Here is a 17,342-nt window from a genome sequence, read left to right on the forward strand (position 1 = left end):
TTTTCCCCCACTCCCACCTCTTCCAGATTTCAGTACTGTTGACATTTTTGGCAAAATCCCTGATTTTGAGGTGGAGGAAAAACATGTAAACGCCCCACACCTTACGAGCTGAAACCAGCCAGCTCAGCAACTGCTGGTGGGTGCGCACTGGTGCAACCCGACACAGGGCTGCCGGCCCACATCTGGGTAACTCAGGCAGTTTCCTGTGAAAATGGGAACACTGTCAAGTCTGGAGCAAAATGTAAGAATAATAACGCTATTTCCCCCAGTGAAAGCTGATCTTGTGGTTCATACAGCAGTTGATCAAATGCACACGGCAAAGCCCAGTGAAGGGAGTCCTCAGAGTTTGTAAATAGTCTCTAAAGACAGGGTTGAGCAGGAATATTTGTGTTTTTCTTTAAATAAATTTAATGTTGGAGAAATACTTTACAGACTGTTCTTGTTCTCTTGAAGTCCATTTGCAACTGATGTTTTAGACTGTGGGACAGGGCTCTTGCTGGATACGTTGAGACAGAGAAGTTGAATATTTACAAGACATCCATGAAGTGTTGCCCTAATTTTCTATTTTCCATGTGATCACTTATTTAAGGAACTCATGCCAGAAAAAAATTGTTGTGTTTCCCCTGCCTCTGGATACTTGCTATCTAACAGTTTTATGTGAACAATACCCCAACGTGTCAGAGCCACACCTGCAGCCTGTGCCTCATGGCTGTGACTCTGTGCCAGCAAATTACTCCAAAAAATATAAGCAAACAGACATTGCCTCTGACCTGTCAGAACCAGTTCACAATGCTGCACCAGCAATCAGCTAACAGAAAAATTAGGAGCTATTATTGTAAGATTATATATTTACCTTGTTAAAAATATTTGTATGCAAGCCACTTCTGCAGAAAAAATACCCTGTACGTGCTTGAATGTAGTAAATTAAAGGGTTTGTTATTTTAATAACTGCTCAGGCTCTGCCATACTGCATTTTGGGAAAGAGGTTCAGTTTTTAAAGGTCTTCATTCTTGCACTTTTTTGTGTTTTTGAAATAGGGCTCAGGGAAGGTTGTCCACACCAAACCCTGACCCTAAACTTGGGGAGCAGTGACCCAAATGCCCCCTAAGCATTAGCTGAAGGTGAGCACAAATCAGCACATATATATTCAAATTATTCTGATTCTGCAATTAGCCCCTTGTGCTCATTCTGCACCCCGTGGGCTTCCCGTCATGCCAATCCAGAGCTGCATTTTCATCCCTGCTGTTCCCGGGGGCTGGCAGAAATCTGAGCGGTCTCCAGCACAAAATCCTGCACTACTCCAACCACTTGTCCATTTTGCTGGTGCTGGTGGATGTGGGGGTGAAGTTTTTCTTTCCTGTTACATGAGGCAGGACCTGGACACCTGCAGAAGGTCAAGGTGGCCAAGGAGGGGTCTCCAAATGGCACCTGACTGACTCCCTGGGACACACAGTGCCCTTCCACAAGCCTGAGAATCTGCAGCTCAGCCTCTCTACTGCTCTTCTGTATCTGCACTGGCTCCTGGGACTGGGCTTTTTGGGATGCCAAAAGCTAATTCCCAAAACTAGGCTCACAGGAGATACAGCCAGGACTGCCTGCTGCCTTCTTCCACTCCTCCCTCCGCTTCCCTTTGCTGCTGGAACTAAATAGGATTTTTACTTTAGCACCCACACCTGCAGCTGCTGAAAAGCCCTACTGGAAGCACTCCAGCAGCAAAAGACAGGCAGGTCTAAAAGGATCTTAAATCAAGGAAAGTTAATTTCCTTTCTGGATAGTAAAGAAGCTGCAAAGTTGAACACTGCTCATGTTTTCCAACTGCAGGGAAGAATCAAAGCAGCAATCACAGAAAGTTTTCCTGAACTTAAGAGCTTCTAGACCAGGGTTAAAAACATACAAAATTGTGCTGGGGTCTGAATGAAACGAAAACCGTGCCACTAAAAACCAAGCTAACTTCCAAGGACCAATTTTAGCTCCATCCGCTGAAGGAATGAATCTTAAATGCAGGCTGGGACAGTAAAAACAGAAAGAGCTGATGGAACAGCATGTATGGGACCTATTCATACTACCTGGTCATTTGAAGTTGTCTGAGAACAACAGAGCTGCTTGGATTAAAAGAGATTCCAAGCACCAGGGTACAGTTTTTACAGCAACACAACATCCAGTTATTTGAATCATTCATTTGTGATTGCACCGGATTCAGAAGTCAATATGACTATTAAAGTGCTATATTTCAAGTGGAGAAGTGGACCCCAAAATACAGAATAAAATTAACTTCCCAAACCTCTCATGTAACAGTATATGTGACAGTAATCAAAGGAAATTAAAGTGCAAAACCCCACGTCTTTTTCTGTTTAAGACATTTCTCATTGAGGAGCTTGCTTCTTGCACATTAAATTCAATAAGCTTCTGCTGTGTGATTAAAAAAAACAGAGAGGAAGTTTATAACAGCTGTTTATGTAGTTAAGAGTCAATCGACTGAGGAAAGAAATCCACTGATCTATAGATCCTAGGGAAAAAAATTGTTGTGATTAAAACCTGAATAGCTAAAAAGACGAACAGTATATCTTCTACTGACACGAGAACTTTACCTCTTTTTTTTTTTTAATTTTCTAATATGTTCCGGCTGAAGAGCCTGAGTTTCCCTGCTCGTAGCAACCACACAGAGGAACTCATGGCATAATCACAGAACATAAAAGCCAGTAATGGGGATTCAATTAGTGGTTTTCAAAGGCAGAGGAATTTTTTCTGCCAAATATCAAATTGTTCCTGCAGATAAGGCACCCGGCACGTGTCACAGCTGCCGATCTAAATTTTTCATGTCCCCACGTCGGGACAATTTCTGTCATCAGCAAGGTCTGTTCTGTACATGGCAGAGAGCAAAGGCAGGAGCTGGGCTCAGCCTTACCTTCCACGTCGCCGCGTTGCGTCGGAAGTAGGCGAACATTCGCGTGAACCAGTTGTAGATTTCGTTTAGTGTTAGCTGTTTTTCAGGAGATTCCAGGATGGCCTTGTGGAGCAAAGCGATTGCAAGATCAGTTACCAGCACACCAGTACAAAACACGCTCACAGTTTTACTTTGCCAGACACGAAAAAAAAAAAAGGGAAGAAAGGAAGAATGAAAAAGAAGAGATTTGGAGCAAGAAATCGAAAGGAGGGTTTTCACAATATGAACTAAGATTAATGGCTGTATTTAACAGTTCAATGGCAAAATTCAAAATGGAATTATCTAATTGTTTTGAGTTTTTATTTCTGTTTCCTTACAGAAATATTAATTTATTAGTCATTCATAAAGCAGAATCAAAGAGAAATGCAAAACATTTCACTAGCTGATTAAAGCTCAGTAATTATTTAGAGCTCAGATTAATTCTAGGGATCAGAGATTACTGTAGCTTGTGATAATTGACTTGCCATCTTTAAACAGGCTCATTTTCACTGTTGTGTGAAATGAATTTCCTAATAATCACATCGTATTGTAATACTTAATCAAAAGCAATTATGTTATATATTGCAGTTCTAAAAACCCTTATAGTAAAGGTTTGAGCATTTGAGCATGCTTACATCCATAGGTTTGAAAATCTATTTAATCCAGCACATATAGGGAGATATACTCTTTTCCCTAATCCGGACGTGTGTGTTTGGCTCAGCTTACCTGTCTAATTAAAGATGCGTACGTGAATGGTGGTCTAACTTCCGCGTTCTTATAAAATTCTTGGTTCTGGGCAATATCTGCTAAATAAGAGCAGTTGTTCTGTTATCATCGCAGCCCGACGCCGCCGGGCCGTGGGGGAAGGCGGGGGCTGTGGCAGCAGAACCCCGTTACCTGAAGAGATGGGGACGTTGTACTTGTCCGAGTACCGCCTCCGGATGGGCCCGACGTTGTGCATGCTCGTGGTAGTGATGACCGACGGTCCCTGCGTGACGGGAGTGATGGGCGCAGTCGGGGTGGTGGGAGTATGAGGTAAACTCTGCGGAGACGCCTCGGACGCGGTCTTGGACAGCGTGACGCTCGATACCAGATTCAGCTGCGGAGGGAAGGACGAGGGGGTTGTTACAAACAGCATTTCTGGGTGGTTAAGGGCTGCAGAGGGAACCCTCGTACTGGAGTGTCCCTCAGTTACAAGGAGACACTGCAGCTTCAGCACAAAGCGCTGCTGTAACATCTCTGTTAAGAGCCAGTAAATGGAAACAGATAATAACTACATACATACATCTCCAAATAGGTTTAAAAAACAGAACAACATAGCCTGCTGCCTAAAGATCATGAATTTTTATCTAAATCTTAATGGAAGATCTCGCACAGTACATGATCATTTTAATATTTTACTTCAAGTTTCATTGTTTCACAGTCTAAACCCCACACCTCTCTGATTTCCATGCTATCATTATGCATGGCTTCTAATCAGTCTTCCTGGATATTTCATTGAAGGCATCAGGCTTAAAATAAAAGACAAGACTTTCCTAGGGACATGCTAGGGAGAAACACAATCTCTCTCTCTCTTCACCATTTCGGCTTTTCTTTTTTTTTCCTCTCTGTTCATCCATTTTAAAAGCAAAGCCCAGAGTAGGTTAACACTGGAATAATTTAATTAATCACAGTGCATGAAATACTGTGAGCATTCAGCCCAGCACAAGTGGCACCACTCTGTTTTTCCCTGCTAGGATGGAAGGCATTGGTGTTACCTGCACGAAGCCTGGCCCCACTGGTGTGGCAGCCTGCCACAGCAGGCTGTAAAACACACCTGCCTCCAGGATTGGGTATCAAACCCAGCTCCAACCCGACTGTTTTCGATGCACAGGCCTATTTATATAACCAGCATCCACATTCCTCCCCAACCCCTTCTTTCTGCCCTACAACGTCCTTTGAAAGATGACGCCCCATCCCAATAGGTTGCTGCTGCTGAAGTATTTTAAACAAACACTCCAATCCCTTAAATACAACATCACAGAAGAAGACCAAGAAAAGGGCTCTTTTTGACTACTTCCACATTTCCTTCCCTTAGGCAGTTTCATGAGTAATACTGGTGAAATCCTGACCCCACTGAAGTCAGTAGCAAAATTCCTACTGAATTTAACAGGGCCAGAATTTTACAACTTTTGTTCATGATTAAAATTCCTTCTTTGCTAGACATTAAACCTTCTGAGATGAAGGCAAGGCACACGACGCAGCTATGCCCCCAAAATCTCATGTTTATCCATAAGGCGCTGTATTAATTTTCCTTGTATGAAAGTAACCAGATAAGAAAACTCCTATTAGCATTCCTCATATGAGTTAATAGCCACAAATAATTTTCTTTTAAAAAATAATAGGATTTATCCCAAACAAAGGTAGTGGAAAATAAAGAGCTGTAGTATTACAGAGAGGATACCAACACAAAAAGCCCATCGCCCACAGAAAGGGCTCAGCTGAAGGAAGATAAATTGTGATTGCTTGTCCTTCCTGACAGTGAGAAGGAGCTGAGGGAAACCCTAGCCACAAACTCCTGGCACAGCCCTGATGCTGCTGCTCCAAGGGAAGAAGGTGGTGAGCAGCAGACCTGCAAACACACACCTTTCCCTGCAGGGGCTTACAAATTCCCTTGCCCTCCAGTGGGAAATATTTAACACTCTGTGGTAAAGCCAGGGAGCGTGAACACAGAGAGGGATGGTGAAGGAGGTGAAATGCAGGTATTGATCCCTGCTCCAGCATGAACCACCACCTGCAGTCTGGAGTTTTAAACACCCCTGGTGCCATGCACTGCCACCATGTGCCACCTAGTCTGCTCATTGACTGGCCTGATTTAAGGACACTGATTAGGGACATATATATATAGTAATGTCTCCCTGTTATCCATCTATCCATCTATTACATATGATAAAAGGACCAGTGATGATAATAATAGTGCAACTGACAGGTCTCACCATGAAATTAAATCTACTGTATTTTATCTCAGTTTCTAAATGGACATTTTAACAGTCCAATAACTGCAAGGAAATCTGCATCAATTTTAAGTGCCCTTCTCAGTGCAGGCTCGGCAGCCGGGCCCTCCCGTTGGAAAGATCACTGCTCCTGCTTCATCATTACGGCTCCCAACTACTCCATTTCAAAAGAGCCCCCTTCCTTTTTCAGCATGTAAAAACTTAACATTTAATCTGTTTCTACTAGGGAAGCTTGAGAAAGGATCCACAAAGGTCAGCATTCCCTGCTTAAAGAATCTGAATCGAGTTAAATTTCTTTAGGCTTTACAGCATAGGTAGTGATGAGGAATAAACACAGAAGAGGACGAGCAAAGGGGGGGGCTTTAACAGGCTTGACAAATGACACTGTGATTCACACCCACTGCAGGGCTGCCACTAATAAGCTACAGAGGAAGCAGCCAATCTCAGCTAATTACCAGATAAAATTGTATTGTAAGGACTCTAATTAGGAGATGCTTATGGAGGTGATCTAATGATTAAACGCTGCATCCAAGTGACCCCACCATCAATGTGCAGTGGTGCAAGATGTCACCGGAATATTTTGTAGAAACAGTAATTTTATTTCAAGGAGGGGAGGCAGTAATATTTGTAATAATGGCTATGAGGTAAACTAATTAAAAGACAGTTCCTAAAGGAAGACTGTGGCTTTGAGCAGCTGTGGCCGTTCCAAAACAAAGTGCCAAATCTCAACAGAGGAGCTGCAGTCAAGTGGAAAATTTCTGCCTGACCTCTGCTCTCGCTATTAATTTGCAGGAAACCTAATGACACATATACATATTCCCACAAAATTGTTCTAATTGCTAATTTGCCAAAGGAGCCCAGTTTCCAAATTAAACATGACTGCAGTCTGTGAGGAAAGAGAGAACAAAAAGCTGGAACGCAGCGAGTCTGCCGCGTTTCACCTCCGACGACCATTTGTGAGCCTGAACCAACAAGTTAATGAAACACGACCTTGTCCATCGCTAGTGAAGTTTTTCCGTTTTCCGTGTTTTATTTGATGACACTCTCCTCTTCCAGCTGGGTTCCCCAAACCCAAGCCAGGGTGAGGGAGGAGAGGGCTGCACTCCCTCCACAGCCTTTCGCTGCCGCTTCCTTTGTTGCGTCGATAGCGCCAAGGCTGAAAAATCGGTTGTGAATTAGAGCAGAATAACAAATTATGAATGGTGTTGGTTTTGTTGCCATCTTGAATTATTAATCTGAATGGTAAACTATTAAATCTTAATATTGGCGTCAATTAGAAACGTGGAAGCGGCTGTGGATGACTGTGCAGGGCAAAGATCAGGGAGGGACTGGGCTGGGAGGGTTTCTTTTCCTGATGGAAACTCTACATGGTTTCTGCCTGTTTGCATTTGCTATTTAAAAACAAGTTACTATGATTAGAAAAGTTGCTCGCATCGGTATTTTGTACACAGGCTGTTTCCCACATACCGTAATTTTTGGATGAGTATCACTGCTGGCAGAGGGGAGGGAACCCAAGCCACAGAGTGAGCACTTCAACAAGCAAGAACTCTTGCACTGCAGCAATGTGGGCACTCAGAGTTCACCCCTGCACCAAGGAGTTAAAATGTTTTTGTAATGTTTGTCCTGGGAATGGGGGGAGGATTTCCTCCAGCCTTTAAAAAACAACCAAACCCAAAAATAATAATTAAAAAAACCACCAAAAAACCTAACAGAAATCACACCAAATCTCACAACACTTGTTAAGTCCTAAAATTCTGCAAATTCAATCTCTCAACTTTTTTGATAGCTTTGTTCAGTTTTGGTTTTCTAGAATATTTCCTCACACTGATTTGACTTGGTCATTCATAACTGCCATAACTATTTCAGCACTCAATATGCTTCTGAGGACTTTATTATTAACCTTCCCTTTCAAGAAATAGTCATGTCTCCCTATTAAAAGTGAAAACAGAGTAATTTGCTTTTTTTCTTTAGATATAAACAAGGCAGAGGTAACCCATGCTATTACCCAGTTTAAAAAACCAGCTTTCCAGTTAGTGGCTCTCCTACTAGATCTAAGTCTGATTTCATTTTGTGTAAATATTTTACATGACAATAGTGGCTGCACATGAAATAGCACTGAAACTCTTCTAAAAAAGGGGAAACAAAGTTTCTAAGGGTCACAGTGAGGCCAAACCCAGTGATTTCCTGCAATGGGTGCTGCTGCTCTGGGCCCAGCTGGGGCTGGGGACTTATCTGCACTGAACTCCTGGGACTGAAATACTTTGAAGAAGAAACTCCTTTTCTTGACATTGAGGGTGAGAGAGAGAAAGTGAATACTGGGCCTAAAACTTTGTTCATTGCTGTGTCTTCCTCTCCCTGTTTCAGCCTGGACACATCAGTGTGTATTGGATGCAGAGCCTGGCAGGCAGCAATCACTTAGCAGGTGTTGTTATTGGCAGGAATACTAAGGAAACTGAAGCTGAGGAGTGAGACTTAATGAAAACCAGTACATAAAAACAGCTTTTGTTGTGCTTGAGAATCTCTCTTTATTGCTGCATATCGTTATTTTTTCAAACTATAAAGTATGGCTACAGCAGCTAAAATGCTCAGTCATTACCTCAACAGTTAAAAGACTTTTTTTTTTACTGCTTTGTTATTACAGTTGCTAAAAACAGTATTTCAAAACAATCATAACTGCTATGGTTATGGTAAAAAAAAATGCATTAAAGAAGGGATATCTAACAGTGCATCTTATTTAAAGTGCCAGAAGGGCCTTTAAAAGTTTTCTGTCTATTTTTAAAAGATAGCTATAGCACCTAGTATGAAGAATTACTTGTTGGTTGATGCTTTTTCCTTCTCCTTCCCTTCCTATGAACTTCAACACAAGTTAATCCTCCCAGAAGAAAGCACATTTCCATTTGAAGCTATTATGCTGATGGCTAACACCGATGACAACAGCGAGTCGGGGGGGTACCTTAATAGCAAAACCAGGATGACAGTTCTTGAGAAATCGCTGTTCCGCCTTTTGTGTTGTGGTTTTGTTTTTTTACCTTGAAAAAAAGTTCACCTTACTAAAACACGTCACAGCCTATTCTGTCTCATGGCCTTGTTCTCACTTTACTCAGGCCCTCAGTCTCACTGAAACAACACGTGTAGCACGGATGGGACAGCACTGCCTGTTTCAAGTGCTGAGCTCTGAGATAGCTCCGCTTTCTTTTGAACTGCTGCTGTTGGGGATTTTCATTATAAAACTGGGTGTTTTTAAAGGGGATCCTGAGCACTGCCCCAGTTCCTGGGATGTTCCCCTGCACCCCAGACCCCCTCCTGGCTGCCCAGCAGCCCCTGGGGAGCAGCACCAGACACTGAGAGCACCTCCCTGCCCACACAGTCTGCCAATGATTTGGGCCACCACCACTACGCCACACAGGAATGTGCTTAAATCTCATCGACTTTAGTAGGACTAGAGAGCTTTACTGAGCAGATTTCTTGGTGGGCTGAAATACAGGGGCCACTCCACCACCCCTGCCAAGCTCAAAATTACTGCAAAGAGCTAAAGACACCCAAAGCTGGGGATGGGATGGAAGGACATGGATAAATCAGACAAGCAACCCTTCCCCAGAGCTGAGTGAGTTTTGAATTGATGCACAACCCTCAAGAACTTGGCTGTGGTCCAACTGGTCCAGACTGGTCCAACACCACACACTCAACTACTGTCTGAAGCCCAGAAGGCAAAGATGGCACAAGTGGTCAGTGTGGATTACAAATGGCACATAGTTAACAGAGATGCTCATGTACCTTCTTACCTGCCAGTAACAAAATAGTTTAAAACAAGCATCAAGATCCTTTAAGCAGAATAAAAACATTTTCTCAGCCATGAAAAGGCTGTAATTTTAAATCCAAACTCACTGCTATGTTTGGATTTGCAGACGCTTTTTCCTTTAAAATCACCAAGTACTGTAATATATTAGTTCTAACACACACCTTGCATTAGTTACGTTGGCAGAAAAAAAAAATTAATTACTGGATGTAAAGACTACTTTGCAGTGCAATAATGGTCATCAGATCTTTTTACCAAAGTCCTATCCCGCTGAGTTGAAAGGACAAGGGTCTAGCAGAGTCTATGCAATGTCTGTGTATTTTTTTCACTAGGACAGCACAATTTATGCAAAACACTATACTTCTACATTTTATAATTAATTTTCAAATGCTTCACCTATACATATTTTAATAATTTCTGATTTATCAGATGGTATCTATAATAAATTTTTCTATATTTCAATAAATGAAAAGAAGGCAGTTTCAATCCAACAACAGAGTGCCACACAATATAGGCCTGTCAGGCACCAATTTTTACTTCTAACATGTAAGTTAAAGGATAAGGAATTTATAATGCTGCCTGTGAACGAAACCACTTTTCATACACAAATGTGATCTTTTTTTTTCCAAAGGGTAATACAACAGTACATTTACATAAACTAATCCAAACAATCTATGTATTTGACAATGGCAAACCTCACACAGACTGCCTATTGTTGGTTTACATCTTGGAGTTCTTTATGTTGGCTTGTAACACTGCTCTAGCTGTCAAAGGTTTGACTTGGACTCTAAATAAATGGTTATAGAAGTGCTGTGCAGCGATATTGGACTTCTTTGCAAAAGAAAACCTGCTGTGTATGAATTCAAAAGCTATTAATTTTTCAGTCAAAAATATTCATGCCTATTTCTTTTAATAAAGAAACACTGTGCTGAGCAACTGAGAGATAATGTTGACTAGTGGTACAGAATTTTCAATAGAGCAGTTAAAAATAAATTTAGTAGGAGGTCCCCAACAAAGCTATAATTTTCCAGAATGTAAAACATTTTTAATACTAATCAAGACAGCCCTTTTCCCCCTGCGTTCACAGGTTTTTCTCCTGTGCTTTTCCCTGTTTATTAGCTGTTAACACTAATCTTCATGGAGACACCCTGGTATCTCTGCAGCCTACAAGACCCTCCAGAGCTCCCTGCCCTCAGCGGCCCAGCATCGATCACCAGCAGCCCTGCCAAACACCGCTCGCCTTCTGATGATTTCCTCCCTTCAGTTTGTAATCCTTCCTCCTGAGGGGCACTGCTGTTATGAAAGGCCTCAAGGCAGAGTGCTTTGAGACTCCCAGATTATTCCGCTGTTTTAATTTTTAATCCAGTAAGAGCTATAGAAACCAAACCTCCTCCCCGTTCTGTTGGGTCTACACACTTTGCCAACAATGCGCTGAAGCATTTGCATTCGGGCTGGGATGGATGTGAGGAAATAGAAGAATGCTATTTTTATAGACACTGCCAGTAGTTTCTACTCTAGAGGGCTGGTGTCCACCAGACCAAGCAATTTTAGGCATCTCAACAGCTTAAATGGAAGGGTTTGTACCTACCACTCAACTCTCTACAAAAAGGCAAGGAAGTCTCCCACTGACTATGACATCTACTCCAGTGTTACTCAATAGCCTGCAATTTTCTATCTAGTAGCCTCCCTATGCACTTCTGCAGCCATTTATTTCCAACTACATGGAAACTGAGAAATCCTTTTCTAGTAAAAATGTGTGCACGAAGTGTTTAATGATTTTATGTTCTCTATCTCTGTAATGTGTTCTGTTTCAGACATTAATTTTGTCTACCAACTGCATCTTGGCAGGCTACCATATTTGCTGGGTTAATAGTCTGACTCCTTTTTATTTCTATCACCATAAATCACACATATATGGGTGTGTGTTTGCTTTATTTATAGAAAAAAAATCAGTCAAAACAGATAAACCAATACTTTGTCATTATGCTGCATCATTGCATATTGATTAAAATTGCTGGTACTAACTATAGATTGTCAACGCTCAATTAATTTTCACACAATGACTCAAAGCAAAATCAAATAAAGCCAGTGTACCTTTAAATCTTACAAATCTTAAAATCAAGAAGCAAAGCACTCTCTCCATTTTGAATAATCATTGGAAGCTCCCAGGAACACTTTCAGCATTAAGAGGCTGATAGAAAACAACAGCTGAAGAAGAGTCATTACAGTCAGGGAAGGAGATGAGGGATTTTCCTGGGTTTGAGGGTAACCAGGAGTTTTCTTGGGCTGCAAAGCCACTTGCTTCCCCTACTCCCCCTTCTTCAAAAAGCAACCTGGGGTAGAGGAGGTTTCCCTTCTCAGTTTCAACAGTATAAAACCCGATACCGGGTAACCGTGATTATCATCAGAACGTGCAGTTAGAGTCACTTCTACAGTAAATGTCTGTCAGACTGGGAGAAAGCAAAATAAATATACTACATATAATTTAATTACAACTCCTTCCTAACACTTCCTAAGATTTCATCCAAGTCAGATTGATGCAAAGTGACTAACATGAGGCCAGAAAAAGGCCCAATGCATCAGCTTTGGAACCAAACTGGATTCTGAAACTCCCTGAAGGAGAGGGGCATGACAAAACCTGACTGCACTTCCCATCTCCTCCCCACACCCGGCTCTGAAATGGGCCAGGCTCCACAGGGTGGGCTCCAGTGGGGAACAGGAAAGAGGGGTTTGTTGTGAGGTTTGGTTTTTGCTTTCAGCACAGCTCAGTACTTACGGGCTGAGGGGTGGCTTTTGGTTCAGTTGACTTCACATGCAGGTGTGTCATCATGGCTTGCAGGCGCTCTTTATCTTTTGCAAGCTGGAAGGGGAGAGAAAGAAAAAAATATCCTCTGTTAGTCGTACAAATAAAACCCAGCCTCTGCTTATTCCTAATTAAACAGCTGGCACCGAGGCATGAGACAGAAGAGTTTTATTGCTGAGTAGTTTGGAAATTGTATATGGGCTATTCGTGAGGTAAAGCCAATGTGTGGTGCTGGGTGTCACCATTTCCCAAAGCAAAATGCATTAGCCCTCGAATGAGAAGAGCTAGACCTGCTGGCACCAAGAGCTTCACTCCAGCCTTGACAGCTAAAAGACAACAGTGAATCATGTTTATTAACCAGCCCCACTCCAGCTCGGGAGGCTCAGCACAAGGAAAGCAAGGCAGTGGGTCTAGGATGCGTTTCCTTCTCTCGGAGCACAGAACAAGCGGCACAGATGGGCTGTGGCTTTGCGTCAACCACAGGCATTGTGGCACATGCAACGAGCGCAGCTGGGGTGGTTAACCACATGAGGCACCTCCACAGGGCTCTGCAGGCAGCCTTGGGTCCAGAAGCACCTTGGTTTGACTTGAGAAGGTGGCAGAGTCCTCAGTGGGAAGCAAGGCTGGGCACCTGAGCAGGGCCACCCTGAGCATGGGGCAGGACCTGCTGTGGGAGCTGCCAGCATCCCTGTGGCTGAGGGCAGTGGGGTGGGAAAGGCTGAAAGCAGCAGTAATCACCCCAAACCACTCATCCCTGAGCACCCAATGCCACAGGACTCATGTTGTCATCCTGTCACATCAGCCACTTCAGGCCCAAGAGTTGGGGTAAAGCCCCTGATCTCAATGTCTCTTGTATTTTATGGCTGAGACCCACACAGCTGGAATCTCTGGATCACTGGTATGCATCCATAGCCTGGTCAGCTTCCCAAAGCACTTCAATGCACTGGACAGACACTAAATTTCAATATTTTTGGAAACAAGGAATTTTTCTTCAATGTGTGAATGGGACTTTTTTCCAGCTGCTCTTCAAAAAAAAAAAATTGTAGTGGAAAGTTATTAAGAATACTAATGAAAAAGGGGTGTTGTTAATCTGCATGCTGAACATAAAGGTTGCTGCTTCCAAGATGACCTGAATCGGGTTCTTACAAATGCCAGTTTTTGCAGAGCTTAGTTTTGGCATTAGACAAGCCAGATTCCTGGGGCCAAAAGGAGAACTGTGCTCACATTCCAGCAAAACTTAAAACAACCTGCCCACCTTATCACCATCATCTGTTTGTAGCAGTAAAGTGGGGCTAAGTGTATATAAAAGGAGAGTTGATCATAAATCTCCACTCACAGCCTTATGGCCAAGGTTGTCCTGCTCTTTGCAAGGCGAGGGGTTTGAGATTGTGCCATGATGGGATAAAGCTTGGCACTGAAGTTTCCAAGATAGGAATGAAATAAAGGGGAAAATGGTGTCACTACACTTTTCAAATGGCTCCTCTTGTTTTGGTCAAAAACCTCAATGGCAAGAGAGAAAACCTGACACCTACGGCAGATCTCCTGCAATCTCATCCTGATCTGAGCTGGACACTTCACAGGAGAGCTGAGGGCAGCGACAGGCTCTTATCTCAGTGCTGCAGCAGGAACTTCTCCCTCTGAGAGTCCTCTGAGAACCTCTCCAGAGAAAGGAGAGGGCTCACCCTCAGCTGCTGTGCTTCATACAAAACAAATTAAGCCAAGAAATAGCTGTGCTCTCGGCGCAGCTCTGTTGTGCAATCCCTCATTCCTAGCAGTCTCCGGGCACACACGGGCTGCTTGGCGGGGTCATCTGTGCATTAAATTTTGGTCTGCAGGCTACTGCAGAAGAAACAACATCTCATAGCCAAAATAAATAGAAGGCAGGCACCTGAGAGCTTCCTGTCAGCCCCGGCGCGGCGGCTGGAGGGGATGGCACCCGGGCAGCACAGGGCACACCCTGCCGTGCCTCCTCCGGCCCCCACGGTGACGGAGAGGGAAAAGGGAGAGGGAAAAGGAGAGGGGCACCTCCCTCCCACTGCCAGGTCCTTGTTTGTAGTGTTTCCACTCATCGTCTCAGCAATGCTTTTAACGCCGAATCTGGTGGATGGAGGTTATTAAAGATCCTCTCGACATTTCAGGCAGACACACGCTAGCATTTTGTCATAGTCTAGGAATTCAAACACTCACCCAGTTAGGCAGGAGTTTAAATTATGAAAAATAGAGGTCTCTCGGTTTCAAAGCGCTGAAGAGAAGTAAAAAAATCTGAAGAATTTCTTTAAACTGTTTTTCCCTTAGGTCAGGAAGCAGTAGTGATATAAAGCTAGAGTGTCACTAGTAGCCCCTCTGGTCAGTGGGGTCAAACAAAAGAAGCCATGGGGGATTGCTCAGCCACTGGTGGAAGCAAATTCTCACTGGTGGCAATGACTGGAGTGTAGATGGTCCAGAAATAGGAATTAATAGTCAACAGGCAGGAAAATGCTCTTGATCTACTGATAATGTTGTTGGGCAAGGACAGTTCTCACATGGAGGGAAGAATCTGCTCTGTACATGGGCCTGAGGAACACAACACAGTACCATCTGAAGCTTCCTTCTTTCTTCCTACACCCATTTGGAAAGCTCTGCATGGTGGGAGTTTTCAGACAGCCATCCAGTTCTCCATGATAAACCTCATTTTGTGAGATTTCCTTCACCTCTGGATGTACAATGTGAGTGCCTAACTATGGTTCCACCAAAAATACATCCAGAGGAAGGTACAAGCCCTGCAAATGTGGACACCAAGACACACAGCTTGCCCTGGAGAGGTTAAATTCTAAAACTATACCAGCAGGAAAGGCAGGAGAGGGAAGCACAGAAAGCAGAGGCCACACGTGGCTTCAGACAAGGCAGTGACCATGGAGCAAGAGGAAAGGCATTAGAAACACAGGTGATGAAGAAATTGTACGGAGGAAAACCAGACAAAAAAAAGACAAGAATCAGGAATGGGAAAATGAAAACCCAGTGGGGGCATTCAACAGGAATAGGAGAGCACTTCAGCAGCAGGATTTTGGACAGACCAAGGACAAAGGAGAAGGAAGCCAGTCACAGGCAGTGCAAGAGGCAGCCAAAACACAGCCCTCCCATTCCATGCCTGCTTGGCCTGTGCACTAGAAAGGTTTAGAATCCACTTTTCAAGAGTGTCAATGGATGCTGCAGGAAAACAGACCCAAGCAGCATTCTCATTGCACTGAAAATGGCCAGCTGCCTTAATTTTCTTCCTTCAGGAGACACTTCTCTAGACTTATCACAGCCCTGTTGCTATCCTGAAATGTTTTCCCACTCAAAGGTAGCAAAATGGATATCCTATTCCAGCTAACAGCTAGCTAAGGACAGGGGTATGTTCCTGCGTTTGTGTTTCTTTTCAGCAGCACAATCTTCACTATTTATAATGGCAAAAAATGATCTTGTCAAGATGGTTTAAACAAAGCAAAATGTGAGAAGATTTCTACCTTGCCTGTGATTTTTGAAGTATGTTTGTGATGGAAATGCTAAGACCAAACGTCAAGATTTCTGCTAAGGACTATTTGCAATCAAACACAAAACAGATTTGACCTGTTTCTTTCCAAAATGTTGATTAAAATATACTTTAGAAGAAGATTATTCACTTTTCTCTAACGCTGATAAAACCATAATGAGTAAAATAACAGCATAATCAACAAGAACAAAAGGATAGCATTTGGGTCCATCACACTCAAAACCTGAAGTATATCCCTCAGGTGAAATGAATTTGTTTTGATGGAGCTGTACATGCACTAGATGGTGGGAAATGTAGATCTTGCCCATGTAGATCTGGTGCTGGACCCTGAAGCTGGTAATTCCCAGCTGCACTGTAAGGCAAAGGTGCTCACCAGTGCTGCGGGTCAGGGGCAAAAGCTGTGGGTCCCTTTTCTATCTAACTCACACAACTCAGTCTGCAGAGGGGCTGTCATCACTCTGCTGCTAACTGCTCCACAGCCTGAGGTCAGCTCAGTGCTCCTCAGACCATGTCACTGGGCACCCCACTGCTAGGTACCACATTCCTGTCCTGTTATGGTTCTGTGCAAAAACAGGCCACAGCCAGGCAAAATAGGGACTGGAGGGCAAATGCTTCCACATGATTAGGGGCTTTTCTGAACTATCAGAGGAGTGATACAGGATGAAAGGAGAGGAGAAGAGGGAAGCTGCAGGTAAATTTCAGAAGCTGGATCACCCTCCTCCTGCACCTGTCCTTGCTGGCCAAGCAGAGATGGCATGGCTCTGTTATCAACACTCCCACCTAATTTAGGCCTCCAGTTCATCCTACCTACGCTGCTTATATAACTGTTAAATCCAGAACTTTCTGGTCTCACACCACTTTGAAATTATGGTCTTGTCTTGTGGACCTTATGCTGCCTTCCTTTGCAATGACTCTGAGCATTGGCAGCACTAAATGGATGTGAAGCTGTAACTATAACTCATTTAGAGCAATTAGCAGAATGCCCTGCTGATAAACCTTTCAACAATATTGGCATGGGCTTAGGGAGAGGTGGGAACCAAGCCTCTGTCCTGTTCCTGTCCAACACAGGGCATCCTCCTGTAGTTCCATTCCCAGGGAGTGTGGGAGAGAAGGATGAATGCTTTTCAAGCTGACTGTAACTGAAGAATCTAGATTTACCTTCAGCCTCAATATTACTGCACCTTGGTGAAAGATTATCTCATTTCTCAGTTTACCAGGAAGACTGTAGATTTTTATTTTTCTTTTCCTAATTCCCAAGAAACTTGTTAAAATAACAGACCATTTCTCATAACATTTTCTGCATGACTCTGATATTT

At 43.3% G+C, this 17,342-nt stretch overlaps 1 protein-coding gene across 1 annotated transcript in view; it reads right to left on the reverse strand.

Moving 5' to 3' along the window:
* FOXP1 (forkhead box P1) overlaps window positions 1-17,342 on the reverse strand; it is a 119,790-nt gene that overhangs the window by 14,521 nt on the left and 87,927 nt on the right. The window contains exons 9-12 of the mRNA XM_058813097.1: window positions 12,489-12,572; window positions 3,821-4,022; window positions 3,650-3,726; window positions 2,906-3,007 (exon numbers count right to left, since the gene is read on the reverse strand). Coding sequence (XP_058669080.1) covers window positions 2,906-3,007; window positions 3,650-3,726; window positions 3,821-4,022; window positions 12,489-12,572 — 465 coding nt within the window. The remainder of the gene's footprint in view (window positions 1-2,905; window positions 3,008-3,649; window positions 3,727-3,820; window positions 4,023-12,488; window positions 12,573-17,342) is intronic.

The sequence above is a fragment of the Ammospiza caudacuta genome, chromosome 12, assembly GCF_027887145.1.
Source record: "Ammospiza caudacuta isolate bAmmCau1 chromosome 12, bAmmCau1.pri, whole genome shotgun sequence".
NCBI lineage: Eukaryota > Metazoa > Chordata > Aves > Passeriformes > Passerellidae > Ammospiza > Ammospiza caudacuta.